General features: G+C 45.3%; 1 protein-coding gene across 10 annotated transcripts in view; it reads left to right on the plus strand.

The window, feature by feature from the left end:
- Grip1 (glutamate receptor interacting protein 1) overlaps positions 1-19,372 on the plus strand; it is a 634,564-nt gene that overhangs the window by 604,083 nt on the left and 11,109 nt on the right. For 7 of the 10 annotated variants that reach the window (XM_085683147.2, XM_085683148.2, XM_087902104.1 and 4 more), the window contains 4 exons: positions 4,986-5,142; positions 5,616-5,727; positions 5,858-5,902; positions 10,175-10,408. In XM_085683147.2, coding sequence (XP_085539273.2) covers positions 4,986-5,142; positions 5,616-5,727; positions 5,858-5,902; positions 10,175-10,408 — 548 coding nt within the window. The remainder of the gene's footprint in view (positions 1-4,985; positions 5,143-5,615; positions 5,728-5,857; positions 5,903-10,174; positions 10,409-19,372) is intronic. The other 3 variants (XM_087902105.1, XM_087902108.1, XM_085683144.2) reach the window with 1 other exon arrangement.

The raw sequence follows: 19,372 nt of genomic DNA on the forward strand, positions 1-19,372 counted from the left end.
TTATAGACCAGGCTAACCACAAACTCATTGTAATCCACCTGCCTCTGCCTCCCAGTTGCTGGGAATTAAAGGTGTGCTCTGCACCCCCCAGCATCCCCCATCTTTTTACTATAAACTTTGCATACAGCTTGTTCCCGCCCTTTTATCACCCACCACCACCCTGAGTGAATCTACCCTGAGCTGGAAGTTTGCTAGAGATGCTGAGCAAGCTGCAAGCTCCCACTGTGTTCTAGGCTAGCCACCTCCAAGAGCTTCACAGTGGTAACAGGGTGAGAGCTTCCGGCAGCAAGCAGAAGTTGTGGCGCTCACACGAGAACTGCTGCTCACCTGTCTCAGCCCTCTCCCAGTCCACCTGACTCCCCTGGTGCTAGACAGGGCCCAGAGTGTGTGCTGCTATGGTTCAGTGAGTCCTAACAGTCTAAGCAAGCCGTTGCTGCCTCTTCTCTGTCACAGCTTCTGTTTTGGCTGAGTGGGCCTCTGCAGGTCTCTGGTCAGAGACTTTTCCCAGCCCCATACCACTGCACACACACACACACACACCACACACCACACACCAACACACACACACCACACACACATATACACACACCACACACACACATATACACACATATACACACATACACACACACAACACACGCTATCACCACATATACCACACACACATCACACGCACCAACACACACACCAACACACACACCAACACACACCAACACAGACACACCACCACACATACACACCACACACACACCACACACACGCACACCACATACACACACCACACATACACACATACCACACAAACCACACATACACACCACACACATAAACCACACACACATGCACACACCACACACACGAGCACATATACCACACACACACACACACATACCCCACATACATACCACATACACACATACACCACACACATACACACACCACACACACCACATACACACATACACCACACACATATACCACGCATACATACACACACCACACACACCACACACACACCACATACACACATACACATACCACACACATATACACACACCAGCATACACTTCTCATGAGATGCTCACTGAGTTTGCCAATTTCCCTCATGTGCTTTGGCTTGGGGTTATGGACCTGTTAGAACTGTCGTGAAGGCAGGGTGGGATTCTGCTGTCCTCACTTTCAGGGGTGACATCTGAGAGTCGGAAGAACCTTCCTTCCTCTGCCATTTTTCAGGCAGTGCTCATGCAGACACGTGAAATATTCATTGGCAAGAACAATTACAAATAGCCGCTCAAGCATATGATTTGATTTTCTTGTTCTTAACAAAACTGGGTCTTTGAAAATGAAATCTGGCCAAGATTGTCTAGCTTGCCTTCTGCTAAAATTGGTTTCCAAAACTACAAGGAACAACAAGACTTACAGCCCTCAAATTATAGACTCAGGGAGTAAATTCCCCAAGAACATTTTCAAACTTTCTGTGTAGGAGCCAGCATCGTTTAGTTTCCTTTCCCCCATGAAGAACTGGTGGGAACTGAAGGGCGTGGATGGAAAACACACACGGAAAAGCCAATGTGACTGAGTTGGCCTGTCGGGACTTGACAAATATCTCAGATTTATTATCCCTAAAAATGAAAACCACCCCGCCAATGCGATTTAGAAGCACCTACATTTGTGAAGCTTTATCTTCCATTCTGCAAGTAAATAAAATGAAACTTCGTGCTCAGCAGAAAGAACCAAGACTGCATTTTAAACCCTCATTACAACGCAAAGTATAAACCTCGCTATTAAAACCAAGATGCAGACAAAATAAAGAAAAGAGAGGGATAAAGGTTTCCGGTTCTGAAGGCAGTGATTACTTACAGCATAGATTTTTACAATTTATTTGTTCAAAGTTTCACTTAAAATGCCATTTACGGAAGCTGGGCGATGCTTCGGTAGCTAAAGTGTCTTCCGCATATGGAACTGAGCTGGGCTCTCCAACCTGCATTAAAACAAACAAAGCCATCAGGGGCATCCTCGCACTGGAGAGGAAGGGAAGACAGGGGCTCTAAGGCTTCTGATCCAGTCAGATGTCAGCCAGCAAGCTCCAGGTTTGGTGAAAAATCCTGCCTTAAAAAAAAAAAAAAAAAAAAAAAAAACAGGTGGGGAGACTTTGAGGAAGATATCAAACATAACTTTCTAGCATGCACAAAAGTGCACATGCATGTGCACTCTCACACACTCACCCAATACACAAACACACACTCATACTAATGCAGTTTCCCACATCCTAAATGCATTTTAATTGCATTTACTGGCACGGCCATTCACTAAAAACAAGATTTAATTATCTTTTTACAGCTTACTTTTTGTTTGCAACAGCTTCAGTTTGTTCCCAGGGTAGAGGATTGTTTCTCCGGATTTGTGATCTTCCCACATCTGAGAAACAGCTGGCTGTCACTCACCTAATTTCCCCCTCTTTAAGTTATAGTATTGACATCCTCCTGAGGCAGTTAGGGGTTACATTCAGCTACTTATAAGTGAGAACCAACATGACTGCATCTCACCAAGGTGCAGATTTATTGTCTCCCACTGTAACCCAGAGCCTGCGAAGGCGCGCAGGGCCTTAGTGGCGTCAGGGCCCACGCGTCTCACTGCTTCTACCGATTAGCATCTCTGGTGTCACCCATCACTGCTGCCGTTGTTACAGAGCCTCCATCAAGTCTGGAGCACCACGCCTACGTTCTCACTTACTCTTTCTTTGAGTGTCTAATCTCATAGTCCTGTCAGTGTTGTTTAGAAAAGCCAAATATAGTCACAGTCATAGACTATCTCAAAAAAAAAAAAAGGCTCAAATACTCCAAATACCTTCTAGCTGGTTCTCTGATGTCACAAACTAAAGCCAAAGGCCTTGAATTTCCAATATAGAATACTTTGCGACTGGGCCTCTCTGGGATGCGCTTTACTCCATTACATCCCAAACTCTTCATTAGTCTCTAAATAAAATTTGGCCCTTAATATAATAAATACCCTGAAAACTATTAGTGTTTGCATATGTTAATCCATCCTGTTTTTTATCAACCCAAAAAGTGTTGTGAAGTAAACGTTGGAGCCAGCTCTAGTGTGTGTGTGTGTGTGTGTGTGTGTGTGTGTGTGTGTGTGTGTGTGGTGTGTGTGCATGTGTGTGTGTATGGGCATGTTCCTGAAAAGGTAAGTGCACATGCTAAAGAAGCTAGGTCTATCTTGCAGCCAGAATCAGGGTACTTTTTCTCCAACTCCTAACAGTGACATGATTTCAATTTTAAAGATGTAGACATATTAAAACTGGTATATATAAAACTCTGTACTGTTTTGGGATCTGTGCTCCTAAATACTTAGCACTTTTATCCTCAGGGTCATTTCCTGGTTCAACTAGTTACCAGTGCTCCAGCTGTTTGGCTTGCATTTCCAACATCTGGAACAAGAGTTGTAAGGATTCTTCTGAGAAATCTCCTGGCCATGGGAATGGTCAGGGCGTCTCACAGATTGTATGTAGCTTACCACACAGCCCAGTGGCAGTGGGAGAGGAAGAACAGAGACAGCTATGCCAAGAGATTGCCCCACCTGGCTAATCGGGTGACTTACCTTCCTCCTGAAGGGAGGAACACGTGTATGTAGTAAGAGAGACCAGAGTATCTTCTTAGGTGGAGAGAATGCACTGATGGCTTTCAGGGTAAGAGCAGCCCTTACTATGACTGTGTCTTTACCGTTACTCTTTCCAGCTCGGTCAACGCCAGCTTCCCAGCCCCTAGACCTAATCAGTACTGGCTTGCTAACTTACGCTCTCATTTGGCCCTCTTTTGACCCCTTTTGTGACCCAAGTTCTAACCCCTAAATAGTGAAAATAGGGGTCGAGGACTGTTTGTTATGTTGAATTCCTTAAATACAGTAAGACACATCTGCTAAGCCATATGTGTGTTTACACAACCTGAGGAAACGGACTAAGAAATGTGTGATCATTAGGATATAAGCTGTGGAGTCAGCCCTATGCGTGTGCCCTTGATTTCTCAGGTGAACCCCAACAAGAATACTGAAAAGCTATATACTCCACCACATATGTGAAGATGCCCTCCAAATGCTTTCCTCAACATGACTGCAAAGGATGTAATTTCTCTTGTTATAAATACTCTTGAAATCTATTACTGTCAAAATCTCGGTGTATGGACTTAGCTGAAATTCAACAGGGATGTATATTGCATAACCTAATTGTTCCCTAATCCCCCATCATGCGCATCAGACTTAACCCCTCCCCCAACCAGGAAGCACAATCTTTGTTTTGCTATTCAGATAAACGTACTAACGTCCAAGCTTCCTCTGCTTGATACCGTCCTTGCTTCTGACTCTCAGAGAGAGGCAGATGGCAGGGCAATGTGGAGTGGTAAATGCCTTCCCCTGAGTTTGCCTGGTTCAACTCTGACCCAGCCTCTGGGTGCCCTTGTCTCAGGAGCACGGCTTTTCCACCCTAGCCCTGGATTTGGCCGGTTACGCTGTGCTCCTGAGACTCCAGGCCAAGCACCCTCAAGGGTTTAACTTGAGTGAGAAATGAGTCTTGTCACTGAAACATGGTGGGACGGCTGTGAACGGAGAAGTGAGAAACAAGAATGTGTTGATCCAGAGCTCTGAGCTGGGTCAGCCAAGGCAGTGTGGGAAGATGGAGGTGTGTGTATGGCCCTGAAGGACCTGAAAACTGGTTCCCCTGAAGCTGTGGCTTGAAGTTCCTGAAGGCTTAGATACTACAAACCACTATTCAGCGCCTTTAACTTCGTCTTTTAATGGCAAATATTCATAGTACCGTATCTGGCTGTGAAGAGAGCCCTCAGAGCACCGAGGCACAGAATGAGCACCACCACAGGCTTGACGCTATTCCTGCTGGAACTTACTATCCCACCCTCTTCTGGCCGATGATGTCATAGCTCAACAGATGCGACAATCCACACGCCAGCTCTTATGCCTTGCTTCTGTTTTAGGTACCACTTTTCAGACTTCAGGATACAATTTCAACACCTATGATTGGAGGAGTCCAAAACAAAGAGGCAGCCTGTCCCCGGTCCCCAAGCCTCGAAGCCAGACTTATCCAGATGTGGGGCTGAGTAATGAAGACTGGGATCGGTCCACAGCCAGCGGGTAAGGTTGCCCCCTCCACTTACACTGCGGCGCTGTCCGAGGTGACTTCCAGGTCTCAGTGGGAGGAGCTGCGCCTCTCTCTGCACCCAGGGGCAGCTTTTGTTGGATAGCCAAGTAGCGCTAGGCAACAGCGCAGTTTCCCAGAGTAGCGGTGGGGGAACGTCAACTTCTAGGAGCCCCGTCCTTTCCGTGGCAAGCAGCCCCTTTCCCTTCTCCCACAGGTGGTTTCAGTCACGTGTAAGAAACATCAAGTTCCTTTGCTTTGAGACAGAGTCTCACATGGAGCCCCAGGCTCACCTGAAACTCCCCTTTGCCAGACTCCCATCGGCGTCCGCCACCACTCTCAGACAAAAGAACCATGGAGTGTGTGTGTGTGTGTGTGTGTGTGTGTGTGTGTGCGCGCGCGCGCGCACCCGCACATGCACACAAGCACACGCATTTTCCTTAACCCAGAATGTGTTTCTTACTGGCAGCTTCGCAGGGGCCTCGGACAGTGCGGAGGCTGAACAAGAGGAAAACTTCTGGTCTCAAGCACTGGAGGACCTGGAGACGTGTGGCCAGTCGGGGATCCTGAGAGAGCTTGAGGTAGCCTTGGTCCCGCTGCTTAATCTTATTTCTACATTCATTTTTGGTTTTTGGTTTTGTTTTGTTTTCGGTCCTTTTATGTTTGCATTGATCACAGCAGTTCATTTAAAAGCTTTAACCCTTTCCACAGGAGAAAGCTGACAGGCGTGTGTCATTGAGAAACATGACTCTCTTGGTAGCTACCCTTTCTGTTTATACTTTTGCTTGTGAAGCTGCCTCCCCTGCCCCTGCCTTCCAGACAGCAGTTTGATTTTATACAATGCGGTTCTTACTGACTTGTGGCTTCCGCCATTGCTCCCCTGCTAATCCTGACTGTACCTGTTTCCCACCAAATCGCTAAGGAGCCAGCCCAGACTCCCAACAGTGGTGCATTTCATTCTCTAGCTGCTTCAGAAAGGTTTCTTTGGCATGTTTTCATCTGTACCTGATATAGAAATTAATTTGACCGTCAAGAGGAACATAAGAGGAAACGCAATTATATTTGGTTTCTCCCTTAAGTTGATAGTCATGTGGCTGTTTAAAAAGACCAGTCTATGTGATAAGCAGGCAAAAGATTACCACCTGCTTTGCTGTTCATTGGCAATTTTAATTCTGTATTAACTCCACCCAAATTTGAGGAGGAACAGGTTGAATTGTAACAGCTGAACTCTGGGCAATTTCTTAAAGCCATGAATGTGCTGACAATATTCAGACTTAGTCTGGGAAGGACTGGAACATTTCCTTTTATGCTCCTTTAAAGTTCTAAGCCGTAAAATGTAAAGTGGTGGAAGTCTCATTTTTGTTTGATGTCATATGAGGTCCCCAAGTCACTCTACGGAATGCGAATGGCACAACCGGGCGGAACTCTTGCAATTCTAAACTGGTTATTCATCTTTATATTATTTTGCTTCTCAACTGCATGTGTGGATACTTTATGTGATTCTAATGTTTGTGAATCTGCAAAGCGAACTCTAAAGGAGAGCGGTAGTTTGGATTTATAGACACCATAGATGACGTGGCATGAATTTTGACTTCAGAGCACAGTTAAAGGACCTGGACATGGATAGACTTATAAAATTTAAAGTAATTTGTGAGACATTCATTCCAGTTTTCTAAAAGAGCACAATTCTTAAATGCCATCTGGTTTATTTAAGCTTTTACCACCCCGTGTATGTAGAATGGGCATGTGGCACAGGCTGAATGAGGAACACAATGATAGTTCTTGAACCAATGCCCCCACCTGACTTACTCTGGCTCCCATTCCTTTCCCATTTTGTTACATTTCTCCTGTGGTACTCACTCTTCTTGCAGCTTCTTTTACATTGTGCACATTGAAGGTCCTATAAAAAGTAACTCGATGAGCCTGGGCCATTACCTGGACACTGCGTTAGCTCATGAAAACCATGGGCCATGGAAGTATGTTACAACAGCCTGCAGGTTCCTCCTTCACAGCTTTGCATGGCGTGGGCCTGGAAATTACAGGTGCAGAGAGGAAAGGGGCTGGGCTTTAAGCCACAGAGAAGTTACATTTTCAGCTAGGAAGAATGCCACCAGGTTCATATATTAGAGTTATATTTATACTATTATCACAAAAATTTTAAATATTTTTAAATAAATTATGTTCTCTTGCTTGAGACAGCTCTTACATTTTTATTGAAGCTAGAGTCCTGTCTGTGAAATTTACCTTCAACAGCAAAAGCAAACTACGGAGTTTATAAATATAGATTAGCTAAACTGATTGTGATTAAAATGAGAATTTATTAATTATTTTTATTATTACTAGCAATAATTCAGGTTTAACTTTAGCACTGAAAAATATACAGCTTTCCCTGAAGCTTAAAAACTCAAACTAAGACTTTTAGCAATTTTAAACCTCCCTTACAGGCTTTTGCTTGTATAAAGCAAAGGAATTGCCAAGCGGTGGTGTTGCACACCTCTAATTACAACTTGGGAGGCAGAGGCAAGTGGATCTCTGTGATTTTGAAACCAGCCTGGTCTACATAGTGAGTTCCAGAACAGCCAGGGCTACACAGAGAAACCCTGTCTTGAAAAATCAAAATAAAATAGAAATTATAGTGATCTAATATTTGACATAATGTTAATAAAGAACCTAATGTTTAATGAGTGCAATGAAACTCAAGTACTGAGTTTTCTATTTCTTAATGAATGCTATTTTAACTATTTTAACAGACAAAAGTCTAATCAGATGTCGGAAGCTAAATTGTATTTGTACTTTAACTTTTATAATCATTTTAGATGCTATTAATTCCCTTGGAGTTTAGTGTAAGAGGGTTCATGATTTGAAAACTTGAACAAGGAGCATTTCTTACCTCTCCTCTTGGCCACGGGACCCTCGTAAAACCCTGGCAGTGTCTCCTCTGGCAGCTTAGACTCATCAAAGCCAGAATGTCAGCCCTCAGACTCAGTCACGGATTTATTTCCCATGTGCTTCCTGTGGATCTCACAAGAAATGAGAAGGAAAAAATAAATATAAATAAAGCAGATAGAGATTCTAAGTAGGAAAGAACAATGAAAGATGGCCACCACTGCAGGAAAAAAAAAATCATCGGGTTCTGTCAGTTGCCACAAACTAAACACAGAAGTGAGGTGCATAAGCGCCATCCAATGAAAGGCCTCCCGTGACAGCAGCCTAGCGAGTGTCACTAAACTTCAAAAAGCTATTTATCAGAAATATGCAATACTATAGATGCCTACATTTGCTTAAATATTAGAGACTTTTTACCTACAGAGGGGCAGTTTATGTAGCCGGGAAAGGCAGAGAGGCAGTTAGGCAAGGAGCAAGATTGCACCCAACAGCTGGGGTTCCCATTACCAGACTCACAACAAGTTCCAGAACCCTTATGTCCATCTTGTTCCTCCCACTGTGAAGGAACCTGTAAACCCTCCCTGTGCTGGTACTGAATACCAAGTGATACTGTAGGGGGCACTCAGTAGTCAGCAAGGATTTCCCTGCAGCTAGAATTGTCCATTCTCCAAAGCATCTAGGCTATGCGTGGTCTAGCCAGCACGTGTTTGTCGGGTTTGCTTCTTTTCCATGCAGTTGTTTAGATCTATGTATATTTGTGCCAGTACTTGGCGGTTGTGCTTCCTTAGTGGCACACATACAAACTGAACAGTGACGGAGAGATATAAACTCTTGCTCTCGACGACAAATAAAGATGCTACTCCCTCTGCGGTGTTCCCTCTAGGGCACAGCTGCAGGTTCACCCTTGGTTCAGTCCCTGCTCGGATGACCTTAGGCAAGTAAAATTTTTTGTGCTTCAGTCTTCTATAAACTGGGATGAATCAAGTGCCTACTGGACAGACATCCGGGGCTTAAATTAATGAATGCATCCAACACAGAGTTCAGCAAATCAAGCTTCATTGCTTATGATTTTTCCATTAATGTAAACAAGCCACATATTATTTATTCACATGCGCATGGACATAACTCCTGTTTCTATAATTTCAGACACATTTGCCATTACATACTTTTGTATACAAGCCTCGTATAAAGTATAGAGAGATGGCCACAGTACTGGTTTTAGAGGCTTGGCACCGTATGGCATGAGAAATGCCCATTCCCATCATGATACTGCTTACAAACCCTTTTTTGTTCCAGTTCTGAGATTCAGGGATGTAATCTTGCCTTTGCTTATGTATTATTCAGGGAATATATTTGAAGCGGAGCAAACTTCCCTTTCATTGGTAAAATCCAATCCAAGCCTCAGAGTTGAGCAATGATTGAATTGAGAAAATGGTTGAATCCTATATAAAAGGGTAATTTTTTAAAGCCTCTCTGAGAATATTACATAAAGATCAATTCTAAGAAACACTATCTGTGCCATGAGATGTAGAAGCCAAATGCTGATGAATATTAACAGATGCATTTGTAAGTTTCTGCGGCAGGTCACTGGGCCAGAGGAAAGATGGTCTCAACAGTATCCGACTGGAAGTGTAGGAGACCCTTTGCCTCTGCGTCAGTCAGTCATCCCGTTCCAGCCTACAGTTGGCTTCTGTGGGAGCCAGAGCAGCATTACAGACAGCAACAGCCTGGCCTGCACTGTCAAGCTCTCCAGCCACTTCTCTAACACACACTGACAATGGCTTCATGAATCCCAGATCTTACAGTCAACTTGGTGGAAAGTTGGTGCTTAAAATGCAGTGTGCAGTAAGCTAGAGTTGGAGCTTTTCAGTTTGCCTCAGCATCGCTAGGGGTGGTATTTGATTAAATAAACTCAAGGGCTTAAGCACTTCCATTGGACTCAAGATGTGCTTTCTAAATGTAATTGCAAAGCATGTTCCAGATTTTCATAGTTCAGTTAGCGCGTCCATTCTCCAGCCTTTGGTTATGCCCTGAAGACACCATATTTTGACTGGGCAGAGGGAGAATTGTGCTTAATGTTGAGCGAGCAAACCCTCTCCTTCTCTGTGGTTTAATTGTCTCTGAAAACTGTCAATACCACAGGCGACAATCATGTCGGGGAGCACCATGAGTTTGAATCATGAGGCTCCGGCGGCTCGCAGTCAGCTGGGGCGGCAGGCCAGCTTCCAGGAACGGAGCAGCTCACGGCCACACTACAGCCAGACGACGCGCAGCAACACTCTGCCTTCAGATGTGGGCAGGAAGTCAGTCACCCTGAGGAAAATGAAGCAAGAAATTAAGGAGATCATGTCCCCAACTCCCGTGGAGCTTCACAAGGTCAGTAGATGCTCTCCTCCTTCTTCCCTGATGTCACCAGCCATTCTGCATGGCACTGTTGCTTCGATGCAAGCTCAGCCATGACTTCTTCTGTGGGCTCAGCCAAAGAGAGACCACAGAGTTGAAAGGCAAAGCCCCAGAGACTGACTTCTTCAAACATGTCCCCTGGGAGGATTAACCTGGAAAGTGGGGAAGATTGGTTTTTCAGGTGACGTGCTTATCAGAAAATGATCAAAATCTTACAAAATCTGAGACTCTAATGTTACGTAGAGCCTTGGTGAATTAGTCTGTGTTCATTGAAAGGTGGGTGGGTTTTTACGTAGCCTTTGTCCATTTCTTAACTGAAAAGAGGCCTAAAGTTCTCTGTAAACTGATGTGGGAGTCCCCTCTGTATGCTGTGGATATGTTTTATTACCATGGGTCAATGAAGAAGCTGCTTTGACCAATGACTAGCTCTTACATCTTAAATTAATACATTTCTGTTAATCTATGTATCACCATGAGGCTGTGGCTTACCTGTAATATTCTGGTATCTTTCTCCTTCAGCAGCTACAAGGCGTCTCCTTGACTCCGCCTACTCTGTCTGTCTCTGTTTTGATTTTCCGCCTGACTTTATTCTACTAAGCCACTGGCTAAACAGCTTTATTCTTCAATGAATAAAAGCAACATATATACAGAAGGACATCCCACATCAGTAAGCAGGCTTCCTCCTCAATTACATACTTACATTAGATGGAAAATTTTCAACAAAACGTTAGAAATCTGGGTCAGGACAGCGTGAACCCTGGTTATGTTCCATGGTGAATTACAGTATTGTCCACTTCATGGAGAAGATTATCACATTTAGCCACACTGCAGAGCTGCCTGCAGAGTTCAAGTGGTGCAATTACGCAGGCAGTTCCCTGGCCTGCATGAGCAGTGGTGGTAGGGAGGTGTCTCTGGCTCACTCAGCTAGCAGTGGTACCTTGTACTTAAGTAGATGAGGATGTAACAACTGAAACCCCACTTTTCATGAGAACTGAGATACTCCCTATCATTAATAATCTCCTAACATAATTCATTTTACTCAAAAGAACATATAAGTATCGGGTCAAAAGGAATTAACGGGACACTACTCCCTTTTCCTATGAAGATTTCAGTTTCCCTAACTACCCTACAAAGCAGAGCTACCTGTTTTGTAGTTGACAGTTGATGATGGGAGAAGATGATGTAATGAGTTAATAAGCTCTGATTCTGGTTCCTTACCACACATGTCCATCCACTTGACTGTGTAGACTGTATATACATCCCCTCAAAGGATGCACTGCCTATCCGTGGGAAGCACAGAATCTAGTGGGAAAACATCTTGGAAACAATGGGAAGGAAGATAGTGGGGTCAGCACAAGGACAGTAGCAAGCCGGGGTAGCCTCGGAGTGCAGAAGGTGAAGGAAATGGGAAACGCCTCCTAGACATAGGTATTGATGGTGCAGAGGGGATGGAAGTGGAGAGACATTCCAAGCCCAGAAGGAAACATACGCAAAGGGCTGTCAAACAGTATAGTGTATTTTGGGCATGAAAATATTCTCACATGACCAGGGTTCTTTGCATTAGGAGAATTTCAGAAAAGTAAAGCTGTTTCTGGCATTTTATTATTAGGATCCAGACTGAGCCCGTTGTGCAGTTTAACTTGTGTATCTGGTTGTCCTAAATACATCTGCTCGGTAACTCACATATCCTACCTCACAGATGGGCATATACCATCATGCCATAGGAAATCACAAAGGCTACACACTCAATGTTAACTCTGCTATGCCAAGAAGAAACCCAACACTGCCTTTCCCTCTTCTCTCAGCTTCCAATCAAGCTGAGAAAACCATGTTTGTTTACCTCCTCTTCTTTAGCCTCAAAGAAACACCAACATCCAAGTACCTATTGAATTCTGTCCATCTGTTGCATATTTCTAACCCTCACAATAGGTACATACTATTTTGAGTTGACATATTAGTCTCATTTATACAATAAGTTGCAGCCATGAAATTGACTTTTTTTTTCCCCAGAGTGAAGCTATCTCTTCAAAGACAGCAGCTTATGGCCCAGGAACATAAATGTCTTGTCTCCCTATCATCCCCATGCTGAAAGCATTCAGCAAAAATCATGACAGTAAACTGGGTGTGGATGCTGTTATAACTGAGAGTTTTTAGTGGGGCTCTACTGAAACACAAATCTTATTAAAAAAAAAAGAAAACTGTATCACACACTTATTAATGTAACAGAAGACAGTGGATCCATTGGCACATTTGTGTGCCGGTGTGTGAAATGGGGGGACGGTCATGAAATGATGGGCACAAATGGGTCCATGTAGCCTCTTAAATGTAACGTCGCTTTTTCCCCTTTGTGTCAATCTTTACTCCTCAATAGTTGTTGTAAGTCTATTTCTCCGGTAGATTTTCTCTCTTCTAAACTTGTCCCCAACAAAACAGGGCTCTCTAAAGCTAAGTGATGCACTAAGATTAGAGCCTCCCAGAGTATCTAGTTAAGATGAGGTCTCCCAGAGTATCTAGTTAAGATGCAGCCTCCCAGAATATCTAGTTAAGATGAGGTCTCCAAGAGTATCTAGTTAAGATGCGGCCTCCCAGAGTATCTAGTTAATATGAGGTCTCCCAGAGTATCTAGTTAATATGCGGCCTCTCAGAGTATCTAGTTAAGATGCAGCCTCCCAGAATATCTAGTTAAGATGAGGTCTCCAAGAGTATCTAGTTAATATGCGGCCTCCCAGAGTATCTAGTTAATATGCGGTCTCCCAGAGTATCTAGTTAAGATGAGGCCTCCCAGAGTATCTAGTTAAGATGAGGCCTTCCAGGGTATCTAGTAGAGATGCGGCCCGTGGACTGATGCTGTGGAGTTCTTGGGGCAGCTTATGATAACATCTCAGGTACCTTTAGGTGAATGTGGTTACCCCAATAGGCCATCCAATGTGTTTGCTGCTCAGCACACTCCAGTAATTGAGAAGGAAATGGATCTTAACAAACAGACTGGCCTCAGAGTCAAGGCGCTTGACTGTGCCTCTGTCTTAGACGTGTGTGTCTTTGAGTCATGGGAAAGCATGCTAACCTAGGGGTGGGACTGAGAGCTTCATGCACGCTAGGCAAGCACACGGCCAGAGCTGAGCTCCATCCCTGGCCTTTGGTCCCCTGTGTATGTCCTGCCTCACTGCAGCTCCAGAATCAGCGCGGTCCCAAAGACTGACACAGGAAGCTGAAGTGCATCCTCTCCTAAGGTGGCCACAGTGGCTTGAAACCCAGGCAGAAATGTCTCAGTTTCCTCTCAGTCCATTGTTTCCTCCTTGTTTTCTACCCACGCCTTCGCTACATCCTCCCCCACCCCGTCCTTCCGTCACTGAATTGATTCCGAGAGTTACTAATCCAGGACAACAGTCTGAGGAGAGAAGGGCAGCTGAGCTACAGAGAAGGGATGACTGTCACTGTGGGGTGCTTGTCAAAGTACACTCTGTCGTGTTCCCAGGGATTAGGGCCAGGAGCACTTACATTTTTGCCACACTGTCAGTGAATTCTCTTGAGAACTAAAGATTGGGAATCACTCACAAAAATTTCACTACCTCTAAATAGGTGATGACTCTGTTTTAGTAAAATCCCAGACCACGGACGGAGGAAAGGGGGCTCTGTTTCAGGCCTGGAGCGTCCGTGTTTTTATCTTTCTGATGAGTTCTGTTTCGTGCAGCAGCTTATCACATACTTTCTCTTTGCAGATAAGGAACGTGTGGTCCTAGCCACAGCTCACTGATAACCCTCCTCCTTTCTCTTGGGAATCTTTAACACCCTTTGGTGGTCACCTGATCTATTTCTGAGATGAATCACAGGCTCTGCACACCTTCAGGCAAAATCTGCTCTTTTGCAAGATGACAAGGTCCCCACATTCAGCCCAGCTGAACTTTACAAATAATTCATATCGACCCTCATTTTCTCCCCACCATGCATGATTTTCAGCAGAAGTATACCGCTGAATTGTATGTAGCTATTCATATTTATCTTTTTATAGCAGGATTCTAAAATACTTGTCCTGGGTCTTTTATTCAAGACTGCTGATGGTGCAGCACCAGGACATTGAAGTCAGTTCTAGGAAGCTCTGGCTTTCCCTCAGCCATGATCATCATGCATTTGCAGGCTGAGTTTTCTTAGAGCAGAACTGGTGTGGTGGCACTGTCTTATTCCATGAGCAGAGTGCTGTGGTCAACAGCAGCTTCTTCTGTAACCTTCTCCCCAAGACAGGAACAGGCTCCAGGCTTGGCACTAGGAGAAAAATAAAAGGGAAATACAAATCTCATTTTTGCACAAGAGTAGCTCATTCTTGCACGTGAAATAAATAACTCTTTCTTGCACGTGAAATATGTACCTCTTTCTTGCACATGGATCTTTCTTTGCTAAGTGTTTGAAGGCCCCACAAAAGATTACAGGAGTCTTTATGCCAGGCACAGAGCTCCCACTGCTGGTGCAGGACTGCCTGCTGCAGAAATCAATGGGAGCCAAAAGCAACTCAGTGGCTGTATGAACTTCTTATCTGTAGCTCTGCCTTGCTGGGCTCCTCTTCTGCAGAAGTGGAGAGAGTGTGGGTTTGAGTTTCCGCACTTCATGAACAGGTAGCAGAGCCACCTGTGAGCAGGGCCACCTGGTACAGGGGACAGAGACCTTCCAGAGCACATGTTCCCAGGTTCAGTCAGCTGCCCGAAGACCTGGAGCCACCGAGGATGGACAGCAGACCCAGAGAATTGGGGCAGTGGTTCCTTGACCGCCACTGTATCAGCCTGGCACACAGCCACTCCCCTGTTGTGACAAGGGCAGACAACATTGACCAGGACTGGACCACCAGAACTGGAGTTTGGGTCGCATGTTTCGGTTACACAGCGTGCCTGGCAAACTGCTTCCCCACAGTTGTGGGTATGTTCTTTTAAACCTTAAAACAAAATGCTTGTGTATCTATGTCAGTAATAATGACAGCAGATGGCAAAGCGTGTTTAAAGAGCAAACAGGAGGTGTCTGTGTCAGTTCCTGAAGCAGTGCTCAGGCAGCGTCGCTCTGCTTGGGGACTGTCTGTCTTTCACAAAGAGTGATGCCCAAGGCATCCGCACTCGGCCAGGCAGAGCTCACGTGGTGTCTTATGTTTTGTGAGCTGACGTGCCCACGTCTCAGATGACCTTGAGCAGTCCTGCGAGGCGGGTTTGCTAGACAGTGCGCCCTGTTGCTGTTTTTGATTCCTTGTGACTTCTGTCGTGGAGCCGTCTCTCTGATGTCCCTGCTTGTCTCTGTGATGATTGATTTATAGGTCGTAGAATTTTATGTCAACTATGCCATGCTCATTTAAAACAGTCGGTGGCCTGAAGGTCTTTCTGCTATGCTAGTGCCCACATTCTGGAGGCATGGCTCTCGTCCTAGAGTGCTACGGTCCTTGAAGGCGTAATAGTGTAGCCAAGGCTTGGATTTTTCTCTCTTCAGGGTGGGATTTAGTAATCTTCCCTTGTCTGCGGTCCTTTGCAATGTCAGTCTGTAGGAATCCATCTCCAATGAGGAAATAAAAGCAAGACAGTTGGTACATTGCTCAGTAGGAGCCTAGACAGTTCCAACTTCTCTCTCTCTCTCTCTCTCTCTCTCTCTCTCTCTCTCTCTCTCTCGCATGCACAGACACACACTAACAGGCACGCATGCACACACACATGCACGCATGCATGCATGCACATGCGCGCACACACACACGACAGTAACCTTGGGCTCTAATCCCTACAGCGCAGTATCAGTGGATGGTGTGTCTCTGACAAGAGCTGACAGTTGGTCCCTGAATCAAGGGGACCCTGTGAGTCTACAGGGAATTAGAGATCTGTAACTTGGAGAGGAATAAGAAAGGACTTACAGCCCAAGAAGCCAAGCCAGAGTGATTAGGAACCTAGGAAGCAGAGGCTGAGTGTAAATTGCTGACGCCATGAGCAAACATCAGACAGTTCTGAGAAGAGACGCGAGGAACAATGCCCGCACCCGCAGCTGGCCAGCGCAGGGACAGCTGAGGCAAGTCAAAATGGCAAGTCATTACTTGGGGACCGTCAGCTCCCGTGGCTGGGTTGAACTCTCAGCTTTTCTGTGAAGCAAATGCATTGTGAAGGTGCCCTATGGCAACCGAGAAAAGCAGTTGTTAATACACCACAGTTCTTCCGAAAGGTCGCCCTCACTCAGAGGGAACTAAGTTCTCCAGGACCAACTCAGCCCATTGCCAACGCACGGAGCCAGCATCCTGTATCCTGATCTCACAGCCCAGCGCCCAGCGCTCGATGCTACAGAATGCCAAAAAGTAGCAGGAAGCCATATCAGAAGCAGCTGGCCTTTCTCTCCTCTGCCAAGGGTACTCCCCTGATGAAAGTAGCAGATGCCTTTCTGGCCCAATTTGTCTGGAAATCCGGGAGTTTTTAGTGACATAAGGAGAGACACTTCCTCTTGGACTAGAGAGTTGGTTGAGAAGATGAAGTCTTATATTATATTTTATTTTACTTTTCTCTAAGATCTGCAGGTAAGGTAGGACCATTCTCGGATCTGGCATTGCTTGAAACGTCTTGCTTAAAGGAAGCGTGGCTGCCCCAGTAGTGTCTGCCAGGGCCAATTCCAAGTGCCTCCTGACTTCCACAGAGATCAGCATTGTCTTTGAGAACTAGATGAACTTTCATTGTCACAAAAGACTGAGCTTTAAGAAGGCTGTCGGGGTCTCAGGCACTGACTCCAGGGTGGCTGTCACTTACTGTGACTTTGCTCAAGATGCTGCATTCAGTTGCCCTTGAAAGGGGGTGAATTGGCCCTGATTAAAGCATCAAGCATTGATTTCTGATCTCTACCTGAGGACATGGCTCAGACAAGCAGGCAAACTTGATGAAAAATGTAAAACAAGGCTGAACTTGAATCTCAGTAGCCTCCCCCCCCCCGCCATTCACCCACCCCACCCCCCACCCCGCTGCCTACCACAGGCATAGCTCCTGCTCAGGCCTTAGACTTTGAAGCAGCTACATCAAGAGTGGGGCGCAGAACTGGGCCGAAGTCCACTGACCTGTACCCATGCTCACAGTGTTATTCTTAAGATGCTGATTGGCTCTTTTAGAACAGAAAAAAAAGCCTGTCAACTGTGTTAATGCCTCAGTTTACCCAGAGGCCTCTCCTGATAGAGATCCTACAAGATGCCTGATCGCATGGGCTAGAGCGGACCGCAAACCCAGCTCGCTTCTAGATGGCCGTCTTCAGAGAGCAGGGTTTTGTATGATGTTCCTGGGAAGCCACAAGAGGGCACAGATGGAAAAATGGCAGAGAATGGGATACAAAATTCATCTTCTGTTTGTTGAGCAGTTGAAAATGAATAAAGGCTGCCTAGCCAGCAAGAAGATTCTTTATGCGAACAGAAATCATGATTTGGTCAAAGACACCCAGCAAATGAGGTCAGATACTCCAGTATTGGATCCTAGCGTGTTTGAGAAAGATCAAAGAAATTCCTCCTTCCAGGCTCAGTGACCTTATTAGAAGAAAGGATGGGTTTCCTGTACAGAGTTATAGAAAGCACCCGGATAAGACTTTGTCTGTGGGTAAAACCTCAGAATCCTTAAAAATTTTGGGAGCCCAGAAATAGATAAAAATTTCCCATCAGTGATCCTCAGGCAAGCAGAACTACACGGTGTGAATTATTGTGGCTATTTTGAGAGCAGCCAGCCTGTGTTTCCTGCCAGTAGATTATTAATTTCTGGGGTCTTTTGTGTGATTCTAAAATAATTAACTTCATTTATATTGATTTACTCTTTCTTAGCAATCTCTAAGGAAGGATAGAGCTGGCCATCAATATTCGTATCTTCTATCCTTGGGGCATCTTTCCACAGAAACCTTGATTTCTATTTTAGAACAGTTAGGAGCCCCTCATTGTGAGCAGCTGGCCATCGAGATGCATCCTCTGTGAGGCTCAGGAAAGTAACAAGTCTTGGCCAGTAACCAGGACTCAGAACCACACAGGCTAATCTGCTAGCCCACTGTGTTGGTGTTCATCGTCCGTGTTCCAGTTGATGTGCTGATGTTTGCAATGCAGGTACCACTCGTTGTTTGGCAGTGTTCTGTTGCTGTGAAGAGACACCATGACCACACAACTCTTATACATATTTGATTGGGGCTCACTTACAGTTTCAGAGGTTTGGTCCGCGGTCATCAAGATGGCGAGCATGGTGACACACAGGCAGATGTGCTGGAGAAGTAGCTGAGAGTTCTGCATCTGGATCCACAAGCAGTAGGAAGACAGAGACTCTTGGCTTGGAATAGGCTTTTTTGTTTTTGTTTTTGTTGGTTTTTTTGGAGGGGGAGAGGGAGGATTGGTTTTGTTGTTATTATTTATTGTTGTTTTGCTTTGCTTTGCTTTTTGAGACAGGATTTCTCTGTGTACCCCTAGCTGTCCTAGAACTTTCTCTGTAAACCAACTCAGCCTTTAACTCAGAGATCACCTCCCTCTGCCTCCTGAGTGCTGGGATGGGTTTTTTGAAACCTCAAAACCTACCCCAATGACACACTTCCTCCAACAAGGCTTCAGTTCCTAATTCTTTCAAATAGTGCCTGCCACTTCCAGGTGGCTGAGTACTCAAATCTATGAACCTATGGGGGCCATTCTCATTCAAACCACCACAAGCTGCTCCCAGGTTCTGCCCCGTGGAGCAGATACCTAGGAGTCACAAGCCAGCTGAGAAATGAAGAATCTCATAGCTCCAGGTCTATTCTCCAATGCAAGGGCTCTGGGTTATGGTGTTGGAAAACAGGCCTCAGCTGTAAGACTAAAGTGGACTTCTAATTTCCACCGTGAACTTCAGCTTGTCCCATTCAGTGTACTTCAGGGCAGATGCCTATTTCCTAACTCAGCCAATCATAGGGAGCCCAACGGGATGCACAGTGCAGCAAATTCAAGTTACATAGAAC

Source organism: Myodes glareolus, chromosome 26, assembly GCF_982192425.1.
Source record: "Myodes glareolus chromosome 26, mMyoGla1.1, whole genome shotgun sequence".
Classification (NCBI taxonomy): domain Eukaryota; kingdom Metazoa; phylum Chordata; class Mammalia; order Rodentia; family Cricetidae; genus Myodes; species Myodes glareolus.